This window comes from Dermochelys coriacea, chromosome 2, assembly GCF_009764565.3.
Source record: "Dermochelys coriacea isolate rDerCor1 chromosome 2, rDerCor1.pri.v4, whole genome shotgun sequence".
Classification (NCBI taxonomy): Eukaryota; Metazoa; Chordata; order Testudines; family Dermochelyidae; genus Dermochelys; species Dermochelys coriacea.
In genome coordinates, this window is record NC_050069.1 from 176,107,368 (window position 1) to 176,130,691 (window position 23,324).

At 40.8% G+C, this 23,324-nt stretch overlaps 1 protein-coding gene across 3 annotated transcripts in view; it reads right to left on the reverse strand.

The window, feature by feature from the left end:
• The window catches only part of HECW1 (HECT, C2 and WW domain containing E3 ubiquitin protein ligase 1), a 354,103-nt gene that overhangs the window by 996 nt on the left and 329,783 nt on the right, over positions 1–23,324 (reverse strand). For all 3 annotated transcript variants that reach the window (XM_038392643.2, XM_038392644.2, XM_043508692.1), the window contains 3 exons: positions 14,261–14,407; positions 10,979–11,093; positions 9,260–9,458 (listed from right to left, as the gene is read on the reverse strand). In XM_038392643.2, coding sequence (XP_038248571.1) covers positions 9,260–9,458; positions 10,979–11,093; positions 14,261–14,407 — 461 coding nt within the window. The remainder of the gene's footprint in view (positions 1–9,259; positions 9,459–10,978; positions 11,094–14,260; positions 14,408–23,324) is intronic.

Here is a 23,324-nt window from a genome sequence, read left to right on the forward strand (position 1 = left end):
TGCCTGAAAGAGGAAGGTCTCTAGAAAGCAGAATGCTGTTTCTATAGCTCACTTGTTATAAGGATGGGTTTTAAATATTATTATTATTTTTTATTGGTATTACTGTAACGTCTCGGAGCTCTAGTCAGGGATGAGGACCCCATTGATTACAGTCTATATGTACCTACATGAGGAATTAATATTTAATAATGAGCTCTACAGTCTAGCACAGAAAAGTATAACAAGATCCAATGGCTGGAAGTTGAAGCTAGACAAATTCAGACTGGTGTATATTTTTAGGTGACAGTAATTAACCATTGGAACAAGTTACTGATGTTGTGGTGGATTCTCTGTCACTCGCAATTTTAAAATCAAGATTGGATGTTTGTCTAAAAGATATGCTCTAGGAATTATTTTGGGGAAGTTCTGTAGTCTGTGCTGTACAGCAGAACAGTATCTATGTATTGTACTAGGCATTGTGCAAACATAGACAAGATGTCCCTCTCACAAAGAATTTACAATCTAAGCTATTTGATACATTTTGAAGTTTTTCAGCAAAATAGGGGACATGTTTCCCATGAAAAAATGTCCCCATTTTCCAACCAACTCTAGTTTTAAATCACACTTGAGTCGGGAGAAAGATTTCCATTTGTATTCTGGCTTTGCTAAATCTTTTACTATTTCCTTTTCTTGTAGTAACCCTTTTGATCAAAAATCCTCAATATTTAAAACACTTTTATGGGACTAGGAGGTCCCAAGAATGGGAGGCTAATCCTAAATTACTTACAAAAATTGTTCCAGTCAGTTCAGCATAAAAATGCTCTTTGATTTTTAGTTCTGAAACACACTGACCTTTACAAATATCCCCAACAGCCTCAAAGCTTTACTAATTAGTAATCCATCATGCTGTGCTTAATCTATCTCTGTAGGGAGTGCACATATATGTCTCTTCCCTCCCCCCCCATACTCTAGGCATGGTGATGGGTGTTGTTCATGTCCAGTATTCCTTATCCACATCAGGCCAGATCTTCAGCTACTGTAAAATGGCAGAGCTGCAATGAAGCCAGTGGAGCGATGCTGATTTGTGAGAACCTGGCTCCTGGTATTTTTAGAATCAATTACCTTGTTTTACTTCAAGTTCTCAGATCTCATCCTTTAATGCATGTTATTTCCTATGAACTGAAGCAGAAGAGCCCTTCCTAAAGTAGACTCTCTCTTAACCTCTGGTGCTCATTTGTTAGGCCAACCAAAAAAACCAGGCTGAAGGCAGATTAGTTGGCATGAGACTTGCAGAACTGAAAGGGGAGATTATCAAGCACCCACAGTGAATCATTAAAAGCTATCAGGAAATTGAAACAGCCAGAGGCATAGTCTCCATTGCACTGCAGCATTTCAGTTAGGAGAGCTTTTACTAGTTTTTCTGAATAAAAGATTGTAAATTGGTTATTCTCTGAGAGAGTATGCAATAAAAGCAATTTCATTTGGAAATGAACTGGGAACATAAAGGAGTTAGAGAAATAAATGAACCTTGAGAAAGTCATTATTATAATACATCTCACAAGTTAGTGCATCATGTGGTGTATGCATTAGAGATGAGTAGCCTTCCACCATTATTTGTGATCCTCAGCCATCCCCACTAAGCCCTACCAATGTGTGTCAACCCTCTTCAGAAGGTAGAAGGTAGTTGAGGTGCCTTGGTCCATTCAGTCACCAGACTCTGCTGAGACTAGCAGCAAAAGTGCTGATTAGTGCTACCTGCAATGGTGTTTACTGTGATGTGGACACCTGTCCACTAGGAACTGGACTGAGATAATTAAACTCATTTCAGTGAAGCCAATGAACAAGCTTCTGATGTTGATGACTTTCAGTCACTCTTTATCTGGGCCAGATTCAGAGCACAGATCTACTCATTTTCCTATTACCAGTTCTCTGAAACAAAGTCCCTCAAAACTGAAGCCTTTTGAGTGTCACACAATTATTAACCTTTTGAGTGTCACACATTAAAAGCATTTAGGGGCAGAGAAGAATCTTCTTTGTGTTATTCCTTTACAATTTGAATGGAAGGAAAGGACCTAACATACTGTATATCCTCAGAGCCATACAACCTAACATACTGTATATCCTCATTGGACATACAAGCACATATTGGATTATGGGTTTGTACAGGACAAAGGTTTATATAGAGGAGGGCTGCAGGTAAACACCAGGGTATAACAGATTGTTACGGGGTCATATGATCGGGGAGGAACTATTGGAGGGAAAAAAGGGAAGGGAACCTCAAAATGTCTGGCGATGTTTGGACATTTATCCAAACAAAACATTTGTACCCTCTAAACCAAAAGTATCTGTCACACAAAAAGATCCCCAAAAAACCAAATAAAAAAGGGAAAGTAAATAGCTCTCAGGCCAACCACCATGCAGGTACTATACATTGCTGAAGGACAAAATATGGGGTCAAATTCTGTTTTATTACATTAATGTAAATCTGGAGTAACTCTAGTGAAGTCTATGGAGTCAGCCAGTTTTACACCAGTGTAACTAAGAACAAAATTTCTCCACGTGCCTTCTGCAGAGTTGTAAGTGGGCCAGCTATCATTTCCTGTTCTTTGTTGCAAGGGCCAAAATCTGGTGAGAGGCTTGATATGCTGGGCCCAGGGTGTCAAGTGTCTCCTTATGTAATGCAGTGACAAGTTCTGATTTTTGGTTTGGGGAGGGGGATGGACAGGAGGAAGATAAGTCTTCCCTGTTCCTTCTCAGTATTGCTGAGAAGGCATTAGTTTTTGCTTCTTGCAGCTGAAAGTTGAAACCCTTTCCTTTTCCAGCTGAAACAAAAGGCACTCAACTCAGCACTTGGGTTGTTTATATTATATGCTATGTGATTCCTAAGCACATAGGTCAATTAAGAGACAGGGACATTTTCTGTAATGTCACAGTCCCTTAACTTTGTGCCCAATCCTGTAAGAGGCTGAGCACCTCCTAAGGTATGCTGAACAGCCTCTATGGCCACTGATGTCACTGTACTGAGAACATGGCAGGAGAGGCTCAGCATTTTGCAGTATTTGGCCCTTTGTGTGTATTGGAGAGGAAATGCTGCATGAGCAAGGGAAGAAACAATAATTACATTTTGTGAATAGGCTTTCTTCCTTCAGTTAAGCCTCTAGCAAGCCCTGTCAGCCTGTTGACATTTATGAGAGCATGTTCAGCAAGTATGAGGACCCAAACTCGAAAGACCAAAGTATTTACGCCTTTACAAAACTGACCCCTACGCTTTTAGAAGAAAACATGAGATAAAGTAATCTAAATCATGACCTACTTATAATGCTCTTGTCTTGAAGGAAGAAAAGCTATCAACTGATAACTTACATTTCTTTCTTCTTTGCAGTCTATAGTTATAACTCCTAGCAGTTTGTGGGGGTCTGAATCTCTAAATCTCTTAGTGTCACCATTGCTACTTCTCGCCTTTTAAATGTCCTCTCTAAAAGTTACATGTAAGCTTTTAAGCTCTTGGCATTCTTCTTCTGTCACTTCCCTTAATCCTTATAATGCTGACAGTCCAAAGGCAACAAATGCACACACAACCCTCCCCTGTCAAACGTATGGCTTTAACCCATCAGCTGTAATAAGGCTTGCTTTCTGACAGAACAGTGCCAGAGAGACAGAAATGGGCCACTTGTTCCTCTCACCTTGCTTTTTTGCGGAGAGGTACTAACTCCCAGCCACAATCCTCAAATCTCTCAGATCTTCCATACAAATATCTACTTTTGTTCCTCTTTGTTTGTGAAGGGAAACACTCAATGGTTCCTCTTAGGAATTTTTTGCTTAAGAATTTTTTGCTTATGGGCTCTAAGGTTATATTTCTGTTGTCTTCAACAAAAACGGTTTATGCTTCCTTTACAGGAGGACCAGTTTTCCAAGGGTCACATATCTGAATCAGTTTGTGCCTCGGATATTTGTCTGTCCTAATAACATTTTATTGTTAGCATGAAATCTTGCCAAACACATACATAATAAGAATATAAAGAATAACAATATAGGAACTATACTTTGAATAGGATAATTATATTATATCCCTTAATCATCTCCCTTAGACTGAACTGTAATAGGGCAATTAGGAGAGAGGAAGGGACTCAAGAAGGAAAGAGAGGGGAGGAGGATGAGGAGAAGGACCCAGGATTAAAAAAAATAACAAAACAAGCAAAACTAACACACCCACCACTAGGAAAGGGGGAAATGATGAGTTTATAGCCTGTTTGTACATCCAGTATCTTAATTGTTATATGGCAGTTTTGGATATTATGATGATAGGTACCTAATAAATATCTTAGGACCTAGAGAGATCATTTATGTAAGATCAAATATTTACTGATAATCTGCATATGCTAATGGCAGACAATATGCTGGTACAGTACTTATAAATTACTTTATAGAACTAAAATCACTTTCAAGGGAAAGTGAGCTAATTCTCTATATTGATTGAGAAAGTAAAGGCCCGATCTTCTCATGTACAAATTATTTGCAATTCTTATTGAAATCGCTGGGCCAAATCCTGAGGTCCTTATTTGGTTTTTACTTAGGCAGAATTCTCCTTCAAGCCAATGAGAGTTTTGCCTGACTGTGAAGGAGAAACAGAGTAAGGATTTCAGGATATGTCCCAATGGGAGGTATAGGTGTTCAGCCTTCTCAGGATCAAGCTCTTAGCAGAGGGCATTGTCTTCTCAGGCAGCTGTAGCAGAAAGTTTTTCCCTCTCTCTGCACATACTTTTCAGGTGAAGTTGTTTCCTTAGTTTTAGACACAGCTACATGGCTAAATATAAGAAGATTTTTTTGGTATTCCTTAAAATATGGTGGGGAATTAAGGTCAAGTTCTTGGGAGACTGAGGGAGTTGGCTGAGAGCCAAAAATCTGCATGCCACAAGATAAGAGCTCCCCTGCTTCAACAAGGCTATAGATGGGAAGACATTTTCTCAGATCTTCATCCAGCTATAAACCCAAACAGTAGAACAATCTTTTCCCCCCTGGGAAACTTAATAAAAACCAAGCACTGGGAATCAATATATAACTGCTGCATTTCAAAGGGAAGTCTTCCATACTAAACAGGGAGAGTAAACCTGGGGCCTGAAGAACAGAAACCAGCATAAATAACATTAAGTGCCTGGACTCTGTTACCTAGTTTGTGGTATCTCATTTGATTCGCTACAGCAGTGAGGAGGAAAAACAAACCATAGTTTTACATTGACAGAGTCCTGTAGGAGTTAGACACACTCTGGTTGGATACTGCTGCAGTCACGTTCTTGTGGTCTGGGAGTAGAGCAATATCTCTGATCTGTTTTCTGCTTTGGCTGCCTTTATTCTAATGGGTACACATGATACATAAATGTAGACTAGAATAAAATAACCTTTGTCTCATTTCCCATGCATAATGGAAATAATCCACTTGTTGGGTCTGATATTCCTTATACCAGTGTTTCACACCGGTATTACTCTACTGACTTCCGTGGATTTATTCCTGATTCACACCAGCATAAATGAGGTTAGAATAAAGCCCTGGAGTCAAAATCTTCCAAACCACTCAAAAGTCATGACTATTCTTGATATGATACACTTGGAGCTGGAGGTGTAATTTCCATCTTGAGAATACATATCCATGCTAGCTCTAATTGAGTACCGCACTAAAAATAGAAGTGTACCCATGACGATGTGAGGGGCTAGGCACCCTGAATACAATCCTGTCCAGGATGTTAGGCTTTGTCTACACTTAAACTGCTACAGTGGCACAGCTGCAGTGCTGCAGCTTCGCCGCTGTAGCATGTCCGTGTAGGCAATCACGACAGCAACAGGAGGGGTTTTCCCATCACTGTAGTTAATCCACCTCTCCAACAGGTAGTAACTAGATCAATGGAAGAATTCTTCTGTCAGCCTACACTGGGGGTCAGGTCTGAATATGTCTCCTGGGAGAGAGGGGGGATTTTTGACATCCCTGAGAGAATTATGTCAGTTTTCAGGATAGACCAGCCTTTGTTAAGTACTTGGGTGGATGGCTCCTCCTGCTGCCATGGTTACACTGCTATTTCCAGAAAGCCCTACCATGATTGCTATGTATTAATAGTAGTACTATTACAAGTATCATTTCATCTCAGAAATTCACACCATGTGTCTTTGCTGATAGGGCTGCATGTTGTGGCAAGTGTTAGGCATTACTACATCTGTGTTCATTGGTAAACAAAACAGGAGCAATTGCACACTGCATCACTAAAGTATAAGGACAATGTGTATGGGAGAGTCACACATCTAAAACAGCTATCAGGAGAAGGAAGAAGAGACCAAAGAGGGAGCCCTGGGTTCTAACAAAATATTTTAAACTTTTCTTGATACTTTGTACCTGGAAATGTTTAGACCAGACCTAGCCATTAAAATCCAGCAACCCCACATCCATCTCTGTGCCGGGCTCAGCTGAAGAAGCCAACTGCTTGGAGGTTTATGCAACCTTTTGCAGATTTCTATGGCATAAGAAACAGTCATAATTTTTGGTGGACTGGGGCCTAAGAATCTTGTAGCGTTCATGAAAAAACTCAAGTCAAAAGCTAGGATCCTAAATCCGTATTTGAACACCTAACTCACCTAATCTGATTATTTCTAGGGCACATGGAAAAGGTCATCTATTTTCCCCAGGCATTAGAAAATGGGGGCAGGGAGTAAGTGCAAATGTAGAGATGGGGAATTGTTTGAGGGGGAGGAGGATTTGTAGTGAGTTACCTTAAATTGCTACACTTAGTGTGCATTTTAAAATTATGCCTGAGTGCCTAGACAATATGGTCAGATGCCCTTTAACCCTCTAAATAAATCCATAATTAGGCATCTAAATAAAAAGAAGTTCAAGTAAATGGGATTTAGGAGCTTAATTTTCAGTGTACAGGTTTTGGCATTTTGGCCCTGGTGTTTTATATATTTCTGACTGCTATATGCATTCAACAGCACTCTACAATTATTAAATAATAAAGATGGTAATTCATGGTAAACAACCTGGATTTTTCCCCCATCAGAAATGGTTGCTTCACTTTTCTGGATTACAGAGCTCAGAAAGTTCGAGAGGGTTCTGCAGCATTGACCTGGAGAGAAGGCTTCTTTGGGGGAGAGTGAGACTTTGAGTAATCAGTGGACAAACTTAAGGTAGTTAAGTTGAATATCTTGAGGCTAACTGACTCTAGGTCATAAGCAATGCCTAGGTTAATACAGAAAGTTAAGCAGAGCAGAAAATGGCAAATTACCTTATTAGCCCTTGACAGGTCAGCCGTGTTTCTTATACACACTACAAAACCCGCTCATCTTCACATTGAGAAGTCTAATGTAGATGGATTTCTACAGAAATGCTGCACAACTTGGAACTTGTACTTTTTGTGATTCTTCATGTCTACAATCAGGACTGTCCATAACCATCTCTATAGCCCATCTATAGAGAGGGTTCTGGACCTCTCGAAGACTTTGGAAAACAAATGGGACTTGCAGAATGTTAGACTTGGTCTCTGTCAAACCAAGTAAGAAGCATGTGATAGAGTCTAAGGATTCTCCTTGAAAATGCCTGGTCAGCAGCATCCTCCCAGGCCTGTCTACCCTGTGGATTTGCCCTGATTCCAGCCATCCCTGGCCACCCACCAGAACAGCTATACTGGAGCAAATCCCTAATGCAGATATGGTAAATTGCAGTTAGCAACTGTGCAGCTTACCGCTGCTTGAAATGGGGTTTGCACCAAAACAGCTTACGTGGTTGCCTGATCACTGGTGGATGAAACGAGGGCTAATTCACGGTGCAGATAAAACTAGGCTAATTCCCCCAGTTTCCTGAAAGGACTGTATGCTGGAGGCACCTCAGCTGTTCTTAACTGGAGGTGGTCTCTAATGTACACAGGTTACAAGCCATTGAGGGCTTTATAGGGCAAGAACAACATGTTGAATATCCTCCTGGAAATGAACTGGAAGCCAGTGTAGATCTTGAAGCACAGGTGAGAGGTCTTCCCTGAATGAGGACTGTTAAGCATATAGTGCACTTCCTTAGCTGAAATCTCTTAATGGTGTTAAAATGTAGCCTATATAGAGTGCATTGCTGTAGTACAATCTCAAGGAGACAAAAGCATGGCTAGACATAGTGACATCCACATTCAAGAAAAGAAGTCACAACCTAGATGGAAGACAGTGTGGTCTAGTTGACAGAGTCTGACTAGGACTCAGAAGATCCAGGATCTATTCCTAGCTCTGCTATTGATCTGTTGGGCAAGCCATATCACCTCTCTGTGCCTCAGTCTCCCCATCTGTAAAATGGGGATAATGACATTGACCTCCTTTGTGAAGCATTTTGAGATCTACTGATGAAAAGTGCTATATAAGAGCTAGGTATTATTGTTATTATTATGGTTGGACACAAATGGATGCAAATATTCTTGGCCACTGGTGTAGCTGTGGAATCCAACAAGATGCCAAGGCAGTGAATCTATGTCATAAACACCAGGCACTTTCCCTAAACCAAGACAATTGCCTCTGCCTTTCTCCCAAAATCTTCCTACAGCCTACATGTGTTACTCCAGTCTTGTCTGGTGAGCCTCAGCAAGTTCTCGAGTAAGCTTCAATCTGTTAGAAACTGGGTAAATCATTCAGCTGCACCTACTGAGCTGATTAGAATGCATATATAAAGCTGGGTGGTATCATCACACTGACTACAGCCCATGTCCTCACTAAGCTTCCTAATGGTCCCATACATATTAGCATTCAGGTTTAGTGTGCAGGTGCTGGGTGGTTGGTGGCCTCTGATATGCAGGAGCTCAGACTAGATGATCTGGTGGTCCCTTATGCCCTATGAGTCTATGACATGCTGAATAGTGGGGTGACAAAATGGAACAATTAAGATACAATGGAGGTGTTCAGATCTGAATCCCTATGAGACTTGGGCTAGGAAATGGGTATATGGCTGAGTCAGAGACATGTTTTGAAATCTCACGAGCTCTGAAATCTCACAAAAAGATTTGGTTTGGATCTGAGGAATTAGCATCCTGACCATTCCCTACTAACTAAGGAGTCCAAATGTGAAGGTCTGGTTTTGACCCATTTCTAAATATAAAGGATACCACTTTTTGAGTGCAATTGTAGGTTCAGTGGCTGTGTCGTGATGAAGTGAGAATTGTCCTTTGCTGCTCTTGTATTCACTGTCATTAACTGGCAGAAACACTGAATAGAAGTGTTGTGCTCATCTTCTCCACAGCATTTAAGGATTTTATTCATAATGCAAACATACCTCGGAAGGGATGTTATTTTCCCCCATTTCTCTATACAGAAGCGCCGCAGACCATTGCTCCCTCGAAGGGCTGCAAACCCCTCATATGGCACACTAGATGTTCCAGTGACAAACTGCAGGAACCGTAGCCTCTGTTCATTGTTAAATCTCTCCACCGCTGCCCAGAACCACCGTATTACAATATGCCCATCATGGTAACCTGACAGAGAGAGATTAGAAACATGCAAGTTAAGTGGGAACTGGATCTGATGATGTACCATTTCAATACATTTCCACAAAAAGAAATGTGAGCTGATAGTTTTTCTCGCTACAAAACCTGAGTCAAAGGACTGATCTAATGATTGATGAACTATGTCTTAGCCCTCTTGTCTTCTCACCTCTGGATAACTTAATATAGCTAACTCATTTGAAGCTACAAAATTCCATGTACAGCAAAGCTCACATTTATAACTCACGTATACAGGCCTTTCCCAGAATATTTTGGCAAATACTATGGTTATCCATGTTAAAAATAAATGACTAATGTTGATATTATATATGGCTCCTGACAGCTTGATGGAAAGGCTACATTTCTGATTCCCAAATACAACCAAGGCTATAGAGCTGGATAAATTGTTACATCTAGAGCAGATAACATTCAATAGCTTTTCTTTAAAACAATGTAATAAGAGGGGTAAAGAAATTAAATCAATGGTCCAGACAGTAAAGCTAGCATAGGAAGGTACTGGCCTAGCTCCCTGCATCCTAGGTATGAATCACTTTAAGGGGCCATACCCTCTTCATGGCCAATACCAGTCCCCTTTGGGGTTGTACTGGCCTCCAACATCTGGAGGGGAATGGCTGCTGCAAGCCCTTCCCTGGCAGACTTTTCACCACAGGAGCTCTGGGCTTGAGATCATGCTAGTGAAAGCCAGAATGAACCCATGCTCAATCTAGCTCAATAACTATATATAAATAACCACCTGAGATAACACTTTATGCAGAAGAGTTAAACATAAAAGCCATTATAGGGATGTTCTTTATGGCTAGTAGCTCAGTGCTTAAGCAACAAATAGATAAGAATAGTTGGTGGTCAGCCAGCAGCCAAAATTTGAGTATTTATGGGGGAGGACAGGTCAACTCCACTGAGTTTTCTTTTGTGTTGCAGAGCCGAGGGACCTGGGAGGACAACCCATTTGGCCATTACTCAACACTACCTGCACACACTATGAACTTTGTTCAAAACAAAATAAGTTCAACTAGTCAGGGCAGGGGGTTTAGTGCTGATGCTGAATGAAGGAGAGAAACACTTTGACTTGGGGGCTTTAACTTAGTGCTGCATTTTGTTAGAGTGTAACTGGGAGCACAATTTGGCTCTATTAAAGTTAATGGGAATTTTGCCATTGTCTCAATAAGGCCAGGATTTTACTCATGTTCTTCAATATAAATAAAGTATAGGCTAAATTGTTCAGTCTCTACTCAGTCAAAACTCCCATTAAGTTAATGGAATTTTGTCTGAGTAAGATCTGAGTAGAAACTGCAAGACCTGTTCTAGTATTAACATGTCTATTGGCCAAATCATGAGGTCCTTATTTAGTTTTCACTGAGTCCTTCCTGAGAGAAACCTTCTGAAGTCAGTGGGAGTTTCCCTTAGAAAAAATAGAGCAAACACTAAGTACGCATCTCAGGATGTGGCCTGATAATAATTAAGGTCCTACTAAGTATGAGTAGATAGTTTACCTCCACGATATTCTGTGTTGTTACGCCAGTCATGGAGGTCTATTTCTGCAGTACCTGCAATCACCAGCTCTAGCTCTCTGGCATCAAAAATGGAGACGAGCCTGGAGTCTACAACCTGAAACACAAACCATTCTTGAGCCCACTCTGGGCTGGAAGTACAGCAGATGCATTATCTCAGAAAAACCCAGTCACGGCTCTAATGATTAGCTGCCTACTGTGACTGTGTCAACGGTTAGATTCCAACCACCTGCTGATAAATCAGTCGCTCTTCTTTTGTGACTTTGCTGAGAATTTTAAGTGAAAACAATGCTGACCTCTGAGGAGATCTGACCAGAATGGAACAGCAGAAGGAAAAATGAATAGTTTGTGCAGAGGACTTCTTCCTACCTCATCTCTTCTGAAAAGTGATATAAAGGGTCAACTGCATAATAGATTTGCAAAATGTAGGGTATATTTTTCTATATAACTTTTAGTCTGTGTCAGAATATGATTACAAGATAGCATGCATGATTAAACTGAGAAAAAAGAAAAGGAGGACTTGTGGCACCTTAGAGACTAACAAATTTATTAGAGTGTAAGCTTTTGTGAGCTACAGCTCACTTCATGGCTTATGCTCTAATAAATTTTGTTATTCTCTAAGGTGCCACAAGTACTCCTTTTCTTTTTACGGACACAGACTAACACGGCTACTACTCTGAAAAATGTGATTAAACTGAGGTTTATCTTCTTCATGGTATTAAAAAAAACTTCACAAACTGTACAGGACTCAGATGAACACAGAATATAGAAACAAATATACAGCTTTTCAGTCTTTGTCAGTTCTTGTGGTAGTCGAGCACTTTCATGAATTCTGCCACAGTACAACTCTTGAAGCCAGCACTTTCATGAATTCTGCCACAGTGTAACACTTGGAGCCAGATCCTCAGCTAACGTAAATTGACATAGCTCCAATTACTTCAATGGAGCAACGCCCATTAACACAACCTTGAGATCCAGCATTTTATATATTAGGGCTAGCCACAGTTTATAGTGTAGAATGCTAAATGTCAAACCATCCTGTGATGAGTTCCTTAAAGATACAGTATGTCTCACTATCTCTGGAAAATTCTTCTCCTCAATCATGTGCTCATTCTGTACTTCCTCACACTCCAACCCTCAACAGAAGAAGAAAAATTGAAACCCATACTTCACTACAGTATTTTATACAGCATCTTTCAAAAAGCCTTTATTGCTTAGAACAGCCACTAGTGGCTAGGGGTCAGATTTTCAAAGGTACTTAGGTGCCTAATGATGCAGATACACGCCTATGGGCATTTTCAAATGTGCTTGGGCAGCCTAGGAACCTAACTTCCACTGGAAAATGGAACAAACCAAAAAACTGAAATATCCACAGAAGAAAAATCATTTTACAATTCTGTATACTGAGCCTGATTCTCCTCTTGTCTGCACTAGTTTTACTTCAATAAATTTGGATTAACACCAGGGTAAGTGAGAGAAGAATCAGGTTCACTATGCTTTATAGACTGAAATTTTTTCATAGTTACCAAAGCCAATACTACAGTTAATATTGTTGTAGCTCATTAGTCAACAAACTCAGCCTCTGGCCAGGACAGCATATGACATACACAAGGAAAGTGAAATGTGGTTTGATAGGACACATCCTATCCAAACATGCCAGAAATTCTTATTCTATTTGAATGAAAGGAGACTTCTGTGGGGTTGTCATACATATAAAGGAAAGGGTAACCACCTTTCTGTATACAGTGCTATAAAATCCCTCCTGGCCAGAGGCAAAATCCTTTCACCTGTAAAGAGTTAAGAAGCTAAGGTAACCTCGCTGGCACTTGACCCAAAATGACCAATGAGGGGACAAGATACTTTCAAATCTGGAGGGGGGGGGAAGGCTTTTGTCTGTCTGTCTGTGTGATGCCTTTGTTGGGAACAGATCAAGGATGCAAGCTCTCCAACTCCTGTAGAGTTAGTAAGTAATCCAGCTAGAAAATGCATTAGGTTTTCTTTGTTTTTTTGGCTTGTAAATTTACTGTGCTGGAGGAAATGTGTATTTCTGTTTTTGTGTCTTTTTGTAACAAAGTTTTGCCTAGAGGGATTCTCTTCTTTGAACCTGACTGCCTGTAAGATTATCTTCCATTCTGATCTTACTAGAGTTGTTCTCTTATCTTTTTTTGTTCTTCTAATAAAGTTCTGATTTTTTAAGAATCTGATTGGGTTTTTTGAATCTTAAAAATCCAAGGGATTTGTGCTCATTTTGTTTATTCTCAAGTCTCCTCAGGAAAGGGGGTGTAAGGGCTTGGGGGGATATTATGGGGAAATAGGAACTCCAAGTGGTCCTTTTCCCTGGTTCTTTGTTAAAGCACTTGGTGGTGGCAGCTTTTTACGTAATCCAACGGCAAAGATTTTGTGCCTTGGGAAAGTTTTAATCTAAGCTGGTAGAAATAAGTTTAGGAGGTCTTTCATGCAAGTCCCCACATCTGTACCCTAGAGTTCAGAGTGGGGAAGGAACCTTGACAGGGGTACAGCTACCTAGGATAATGTCTTAGCAATTTATTTTATTTCCTTGATTGTGATCTTCCAGTTCTCTGTGCCTCTGACTGGCAGGCACAAGTGGTGGGAAAGGCAAGACTCTGGGAACTGACTATATTCTGTAGTCTGAGCAGATAGAGGATTTGATCCTGAAAGTCCTTGTATGGCACACAGCAAGGTGCACAAGGTTGGCAAGTAGAAGCCTCATGTGGGTGCAAATAAGATCAAGGCATGGTCATCTGCACTGATAGTAATAAACCTACCCTGTGTTCTCCCTCCCTTACTTGCAAGCGTGCATGGTGAAAAAGTGGCAGTATGTACAATTGTCTGAGTACACAAAAGCCTAAGTGCTGTCCTCATCTTACCAGTGTGGTGCTTAGCTATGTGCAACATTCTCTGCTTTACTTTTACTATGAGATAGGAATATTGTTGTGACGGGATAGTAGTAATCTCATTAGAGCAGGTCAGGTTTACCTGTGCTGCTTCTTCCATTCATCGCTCTTTATTGTGCAGGATCAAGTTCACATTCAGGTACCTTCTCCCTTAATCATTAACATTAAACACATCATCTCCTGATGCTACTATCCATGCCTGCTAAGGTTTTGAGAATTCCATTCATTTCTAAACTTATCTTCCTAGCCACATCACAGTGCACTGATGTGGTATTGTCAGTAGGCTGCCCTTGTGCTCGTTACATTCAGATCATGAGTGGTGGATGGCATGAGCAATTTTGTTACTTACTTCATAGAAGCCACGGACTAGAGCCTCTGTTTGCTGAACCACTCCTCGTTCTACACGCCATTTTACCATTCTCTCAATGTACTCCTTTTTGTTCTTTTCTGTCACCTGAGTATTTGAACCCCCAGATTTCAGCTCTCTTTCTGTCACCTATGAAATAGAAATACATATTGGGGTAGCAATGCAGAGATCACCATGTGTTTCAAAATTCAAGGCAGGCTTTGCAAAACGGTACAGTGCAAGCAAAATTTCTGCATTCCTATCAATACGTCGCATCATTACAGCTCACCCTATGTTGGTGTCTCTCCCATTCCCATCAGAAAACTTAAAGTAATTAGCAGGGGGAAAACACATTCCAAATGGCATATAAGGATAATGATTCAGATTCTTTGATTCACTGACATCACACTTCATGAAGTGGGACACATCAAGGTTCCATGATTTTCTCTGCTCAGCCCCTCTTTCCAGCACAGGCTACAGCAGCCTTGAGAATGCTTCAACTTCTTGTGCCAGCTTGCAGTGTTCCCCCAGAAACCAATGACCAACTGATCATAGCCAAAACATAGCTCATTTTCACCACACTTGTTCATCCTGCCTTTCCCACCAAGAACTGCAGGGAGGGTGACTTAGGAGCCAGCTGTGCCAGCTCTGTGCCTGCTGCAAACTTCCTAACCAGTGCAAAGGGAACAGGCCAAGACACAGAATCTGCCCCAGTGTCAGGGAAGTCAGCTTGTCTCACACAAGAAATGCAATTAGCTGGTTAACTGTTGGGTTCAAAAACTTACCTGTTTCAGTTCAAAAGTTTTACTCTCATGTGACATGCTCCCTTAAACAACAATTGTTACTGTGAGTAAAGCTACGTGGAAGTGTATAACAATGGGTATAGAATTTCATAGCATCTTAAGGGTTAATTGGTTTGATTGCTGAGGTTTGAGAGAGACAAGAAGTGTTTAGAAGGAATCAGCCTTAGGAACCTATGCAGTTGAGCATATGATCTTTGGCAGATGTGGCAAAAAATTATCTACTTTGTAATTTAACTTCAAATTCAACCTAATACATTAAAAACATTAAGAACAATTAAGGGTTTATTTGCATGAACACTTAATTTGTGGCAAACTGGGGGGTGAGTCTAACCTGGAGTAGCCTGCTGCAGACAAACTGTCCATGTGGACTCTGCTGCTGCGCATTAACACTTCATTAATGCACTCTGATCTCGTCCCATTCAGGCATGTGGCAATTCTCCGAAAAGGGACATATTTCTGGAGTTTAATGTACCCAACCTACACTCCCCCACATCACATATCTTTTCAAAGCTTATTTTATGTTCATTTAGATGAAGTATGATAAGCAGCTGTCAAGTGGTGCCATATGGCTGTAGGTGAGGTGAAACAATGGTACCCAAAATGAGAAAGTGTCATATTTTGCACAATGATAGGTTTCAGAGTAGCAGCCGTGTTAGTCTGTATTCACAAAGGAAAAGGAGTACTTGTGGCACCTTAGAGACTAACAAATGTATTTGAGCATAAGCTTTCATGAGCTACAGCTCACTTCATTGGATGCATTCAGTGGAAAATACAGTGGGGAGATTTATATACATAGAAAACATGAAACAATGGGTGTTACCATACACACTGTAATGAGAGTGATCACTTAAGGTGAGCTATTACCAGCAGGAGAGCGGGGTGGAGTGGGAAATCTTTTGTAGTGATAATCAAGGTGGGCCATTTCCAGCAGTTGACAAGAATGTCTGAAGAACAGTGGGGGTGGGGGGGAGGGAAATAGTTTTACTTTGTGTAATGACTCATCCACTCCCAGTCTCTATTCAAGCCTAAGTTAATTGTATCCAGTTTGCAAATTAATTCCAATTCAGCAGTCTCTCGTTGGAGTCTGTTTTTGAAGTTTTTTTATTGAAGAATTGCAACTTTTAGGTCTGTAATCGAGTGACCAAAGAGATTGAAGTGTTCTCCAACTGGTTTTTGAATGTTATAATTCTTGATGTCTGATTTGTGTCCACTTATTCTTTTACGTAGAGACTGGCCAGTTTGACCAATGTACATGGCAGAGGGGTATTACTGGCACATGATGGCATATATCACATTGTTAGCTGTGCAGGTGAACGAGCCTCTGACAGTGTGGCTGATGTGATTAGGCCCTATGATGGTGTCCCCTGAATAGATATGTGGACACAGTTGGCAATGGGCTTTGTTGCAAGGATAGGTTCCTGGGTTAGTGCTTCCGCCGACGTGCACGGGCTGAAATTGTGGAAAAGCAGCATCACTTGCCCCATAACCTCAGCCAGAAACACAATGCCATCCACAGCCTCAGAAACAACTCTGACATCATAATCAAAAAGGTTGACAAAGGAGGTGCTGTCGTCATCATGAATAGGTCGGAATATGAACAGGAGGCTGCTAGGCAGCTCTCCAACACCACTTTCTACAAGCCATTACCCTCTGATCCCACTGAGGGTTACCAAAAGAAATTACACCATTTGATCAAGAAACTCCCTGAAAAAGCACAAGAACAAATCCACACAAACACACCCTTGGAACCCCGACCTGGGGTATTCTATCTGCTACTCAAGATCCATAAACCTGGGAATCCTGGATGCCCTGTCATCTCAGGCATTGGCACCCTGACAGCAGGATTGTCTGGCTATGTAGACTCCCTCCTCAGGCCCTTCGCTACCAGCACTCCCACCTATCTTCGAGACACCACTGACTTCCTGAGGAAACTACAATCCATCGGTGATCTTCCTGAAAACACCATCCTGGCCACTATGGATGTAGAAACCCTCTACCCCAACATTCCAAGATGGACTACAAGCCGTCAGGAACAGTATACCCAATAATGTCACGGCAAACCAGGGGGCTGAACTTTGTGACTTTATCCTCACCCATAACTATTTCACATTTGGGAACAATGTATGCCTTCAAATCAGCGGCACTGCGATGGGTACCCGCATGGCCCCACAGTATGCCAACATTTTTATGGCTGACTTAGAACAACGCTTCCTCAGCTCTTGTCCCCTAATACCCCTACTCTACTTGCACTACATTGATGACATCTTCATCATCTGGACCCATCGAAAAGAAGCCCTTGAGGAATTCCACCATGATTTCAACAATTTCCATCCCACCATCAACCTCAGCCTGGACCAGTCCATACAAGAGATCCACTTTCTGGACACTGTGGTGCTAATAAGCAATGGTTACATAAACACCACCTTATACCGGAAACCTACTGACCGCTATGCCTATCTACATGCCTCCAGCTTTCATCCAGACCACACGACACGATCCATTGTCCACAGCCAAGCTCTACGATACAACCACATTTGCTCCAACCCCTCAGACAGAGACAAACACCTATAAGATCTCTATCAAGTGTTCTTACAACTACAATAACCACCTGCTGAAGTGAAGAAACAGATTGACAGAGCCAGAAGAGTACCCAGAAGTCACCTACTACAGGACAGGCTCAACAAAGAAAATAACAGAATGCCACTAGCCATCATCTTCAGCCCCCACTAAAACCTCTCCAACGCATCATCAAGGATCTACAATCTATTCTGAAGAATGACCCATCACTCTCACAGATCTTGAGAGACAGGCCTGTCCTTGCTTACAGACAGCCCCCCAACCTGAAGCAAATACTCACGAGCAACCACAAACCACACAACAGAACCACTAACCCAGGAACCTATCCTTGCAACAAAGCCCGTTGCTAACTGTGTCCACATATCTATTCGGGGACACCATCATAGTGCCTAATCACATCAGCCACACTATCAGAGGCTCGTTCACCTGCACATCTAACAGTGTGATATATGCCATCATGTGCCAGCAATGCCCCTCTGCTATGTACATTGGTCATACTGGACAGTCTCTACATAAAAGAATAAATGGACACAAATCAGACGTCAAGAATTATAACATTCAAAAACCAGTAGGAGAACACTTCAATCTCTTTGGTCACTCGATTACAGACCTAAAAATTGCAATTCTTCAACAAAAAAACTTCAAAAACAGACTCCAACGAGAGACTGATGAATTGAAATTAATTTGCAGACTGGATACAATTAACTTAGGCTTGAATAGAGACTGGGAGTGGATGGGTCATTACACAAGGTAAAACTATTCCCCCCCCCCCACTGTTCCTCAGACGTTTTTGTCAACTGCTGGAAATGGCCCACCTTGATCATCACTACAAAAGGTTTTTCCTCCTCGCTCACCTGCTGGTAATAGCTCACCTTAAGTGATCACTCTCATTACAGTGTGTATGGTAACACCCATTGTTTCAAGTTCTCTATGTATATAAATCTCCCCACTGTATTTTCCACTGAATGCATCCGATGAAGTGAGCTGTAGCTCATGAAAGCTTATGCTCAAATACATTTGTTAGTCTCTAAGGTGCCACAAGTACTCCTTTTATTTTTTGCACAGTTCCAGAAACACTGCAACATGACTACAACTACAGTTTTTACTTCTTAAGTTAATTTCAACACCTTAATGTGGTGTTTATTGGTCAAACACCAATGTCTGTCCAAATGATAATGTATTAAAAGGTTTGTATTGGTTTTGCATGGGCAAGTATTTTTTTTTAACAGAAATGATGAAGGTGTTTAGCATGTGGCAACAATGTCAAATATCAACATATTGCAATATACTAACATGAAATGTTTTCACATCGCATATTCTTCATCGTCAAAGTATGTCACAAGTGATTATAATAGTTTTCTATATTTTCAAATGAAATTTGCTGACCAGATGAGTCTCATATTGAAGTTTATGCACTAGTAGCAGTAGATTGCGTGCCTATAGTTTGTACGGCATAGTGGGTAGATATAAATATATGTGAATTCCTAATGTAATGCTTCTCCATTTGTACATATAATATAGTACAATCAATGTAGTCTGCATATATAGGCAATTAATTTGTAATTGCCTATTTATTCAGTACTAGTCTTTTAAATATTCTAGTTAAATATTCTAACTTTTTAGTGGATTTTAGTCACTTTTTCAGTGACACGCAGTGTTAGTGTTAGAGATGACAATACACAGCTTCATATTGGGCTTCAATCAAAGTGCTCTAAAATGGTAATTTTGATACTAACATATAGATCTAATTTATATTTAATTTAGCATAAGTCTGTATACGTGTACAAAATGAAAAATGGTGATGGTGGTAGTAATGCTAACAAATAATAATTTTACCACTACAGATAAATTACAGTATATGAAGACATTGAGCACACAAGCCCCTTAAAGCTTACATCAAAGAGAAAAAGACTCTTCACAAACTTTGAAAAATGTGTTATTTGTCAAGAAAATCAAAAGAATGCAAAACTGTCAAAACAATCAGTGCGGACAGAATTCTGTGATGCTGGCAGCAGAAGCCAGGAGAGATGAATTGCATTTGTGGCTACTGGATGAGTTTTCTAGTTTAGATAATGTACCACCAATACTCTGTCACAGGGGTTGCTTTCAGAAATACACAATCAAGTTGAATGTTGCACATGTCAGAGTTTTACTGAACCCAGGGAAGAAAACAGATTCTGAATCCTATCAGAGAACATCATGTTCATCTGCTTCTAAAGCCACCAGAGCAAGTATGTCCTCCAGCAATTGGCCCTGTTGCATTGTTTGCTTGAGAAAACCACCCAAGAAAGACAGGTTTCAGAGTAGCAGCCGTGTCAGTCTGTATTCGCAAAAAGAAAAAGGAGGACTTGTGGCACCTTAGAGACTAACAAATTTATTTGAGCATAAGCTTTCGTGAGCTACAGCTCACTTCATCGGATGCATTTCCAAGAAAGACAAGAAACTTAATAAAAAAGGAACATTTGAGAGCAACCCATCTAAGGGACGTAGCACTTCAAAGACAAGATGATGACATGTTGCACTGAATATCTGTAGAAGACTTGATTGCTTTTGTCACTCAACATGACTTCTTCCTCTTTGAGTAAAAAGAATCTTAAAGCAAAACCATCTAGTTGCACTGCAACAATACAGTCACATTATGACATTGCACTTTATCAGCTAGTAGAAGAGATAGACAATGCTCTTATGTACAAGAAAGCTTTTCTGTCCAAGCTGCTACAAAGATATAAAGCCCTACTTCCCTCAGTTGTAGAAACTGAAAGCTATTCTAGTAGCAAATTATAGGCAAGATTAGAAAAACACTATGGTTCTGCAATTTCATTCGATGAACAGCATGGGAAAGGCATATCTACCATTGTCCATGCAGCACAATAACATTAGCTGATGCTATCCAAGCTGCTAGTCATCTGAAGCAGGAACTTAACTCATCCAAATGTTTTGTGGATGTTCTTCTGGCGAATGAGCCTGATGAATAGCTTCAAATGAACAAGTGATTTTGTATAATGCGGCTTCAATCCTTCGGTCTGAAATAGCCAAAATGAAAGCTTCAGAGTGTTATCCAAAGTCAGGTGTTTGTAGTTTAGAGACGGCAGCTACTTTTGTGCCCCAGTTGGTGCAGGAGTTTGTCCTTTGATTGGTAGATAAAGAGGCATATAATTCAGCCAGTAGTGTCATCCTTCAGAAGACATTCAAAGAAGCTGTCTCTCAGTTGCAGAGTGCATAGTATTTAAGTGTTCCAAAATGATCACACCACTGCACACAGGTCTTGCGGCATGGCTTAACCCATGAGTTCGGGTCTCACAATTGAACTGACATACTGTACCTCCATGGATTCTGAAGTTATGATGAGCTGAGGCAGTTCATCACTAGTGTTGCAAAAACTGAAGTAGAAAGACTCCAGAGGGGTATGTTCATTTCAAATGGAATTACTCCACTTCATGCTGGTAGAAATCTCATCCATAAAGGAGACAGTAATTAGACACCAGCATAGAGAGCATTGATGGAAAGATACCTTGTTTTCAATGGCTAGAATGGCATTTGAAGAACAGTTTGCAGATAGTTCAGCATCACAAGAAATATCACTGACCCATGAGAAAGAAAAGTCACTTACACTACCCAGGCAATCAGACACTCATATGCAATGTGCAGTATCTGAAAAACCTACAACACATCTAGGACTGTCTGACGATAAAAACAACACTTAGAAAAAAAAACTCTTGTCACCTATAAATGAACAATGTCTGAGATCTCTCCTGGAGTCTCTTAAGACTACTACTTCATAATGTCCTACCAATACCAAATTGCATAGATATTGTTCACACTCACGTGATTCCATTTTGGCCTGGTTTCAAGCACAAGCTTGCAACAAAGAAAGAGCACAGCAATTGCATATGTACCTACTGTGGATGAAAAATAAATGGAGAGATCTGTGACAGGTCCATTTGATTCTGATGAAACACATAGCTTCTTCAGCCTAGTCAAGATCTCTGTCATGAAAACATTTGCAGGCATGGCCAAGAAGACGAAATTTAAGTTTGACAATGGAGGGACAATCACAGCAGCTATCAATCCAGGAATTGTTTTCTGCAGAGTCCTGCCCTTAGCAAGATGAAGAGATGATGTTTCAATGGCAACTGTTCTTTGGCACTGAAGAGGACATGAGCCTGTGTTCTTCTTCCATGCTGATGGAACAATGAGAACAACAGACAAAGCTGAATTAAGGCATCAGATGGAAGCTCAAGCTGAAAGAATCCATGAGCTAAGAGAATGGAACTATATCTACACAGCAAAGAAAAACCCATGGCTGGCTGATCCACACATCCTAGAGCCTGGGCTCCAGTCCAAGCCTGAAGTCTACACAGCAATGAAAAAGCCCCACAGCCTGAGACCTGTGAGCTGAGTTGGTTGACCAGCAGTGGGTTTTTCTTTGCTGTGTAGACATATGCAAAGAAACCACTGTATACATCAAAGATGTTAAGGCTGTGATACAAATGATGGCTGGAGACAAATTCCACATATTCGGTGTATTGGCTGCTGAGTACTTGAGGAAGGACCTAAAAGGATTTGTCAAAGCTAATTTTGTAATCAAAGTCTTTGACATATGACAACAGTAATTCCTTGAAAACTGCAGAAAGACAGCACTGGATAGGGTCTAAGGCTGGATACAAAAAATACCAGGTGATTGGTGGACACCCTTTGCCTCCATGAAAAAAGTTTTTAAATGTGGCATTCAACAAGCAGTCACTTGTAAAATTCCTCTGTGAATATATGGTTCAAAATGCACCTTCTTGTTGGAGGCTTTTACAATGGGGAAGCAGCAAAGTTCATCACCAGTGGGGTGCTGAAGTCCAAGACTTGTACAGTAAGAAAGCGGACACAAGGATGCCTCTGCATGCAGTATGTGCTAATATGGCTTTTGGGCCTCTCGGTGTCAAAGTAATCATAGTAATTACTTGACACAGAAGGTTTGGTCCTTGTGGTTCATTACTTTTCAAAACTGGAACACATATATAGCATGTGGATTGAAAGATGCATCATTATCAGCACAACTGACAAGTGTCGCTTCATACTTGTGCATGCAATTTGTGATGCACTCACTCCTGACTTCTGCAACATACTTCCTGCTGTATTAACTCTGTTTCATCCCTATTTGGTACAGGGGAAAAAATCTGTGTTTGATGCTGTCAAAACAAAGGGAGCTTTATGCTCCAGAGATCGTGCCAAATTGGGAGAGAGTGACAGACAAGCTGCAATTTCTGCAGCAAGAGAATTGTTAGCAGCGATGTATGACCAGAGTAAAAAAGAAAAGGACACCCAGAGAAATCTGAATAGTTTACACCTCAATCTAGCCATCAAAAAAGACAAGTCACTGGCCAAACTCCCATCACGTGAAGACAGTTTTGAAGAGCACGACTAAAGAGCATATTGGCAAACAAAGATTTGGATGTCTTTGCACACAGGTGAACGAGATATTGGATCACCACTGCAACATGGATGGAAAAATGTGGATGATGAACTACTTCCTGTATTCGTCAAGGGCCCAGTGGCTTCTGAGCTCCTACAAGACCTTATTTGTGCCTGTACCAGTAGGGGCTCACTGCACAATCAACTGTGTCTGTAGTCAGAACAATCTTCCCTGCACAGAACTGTGTACATGCCAAAGCAATGGAGACCACACATTGTCAATA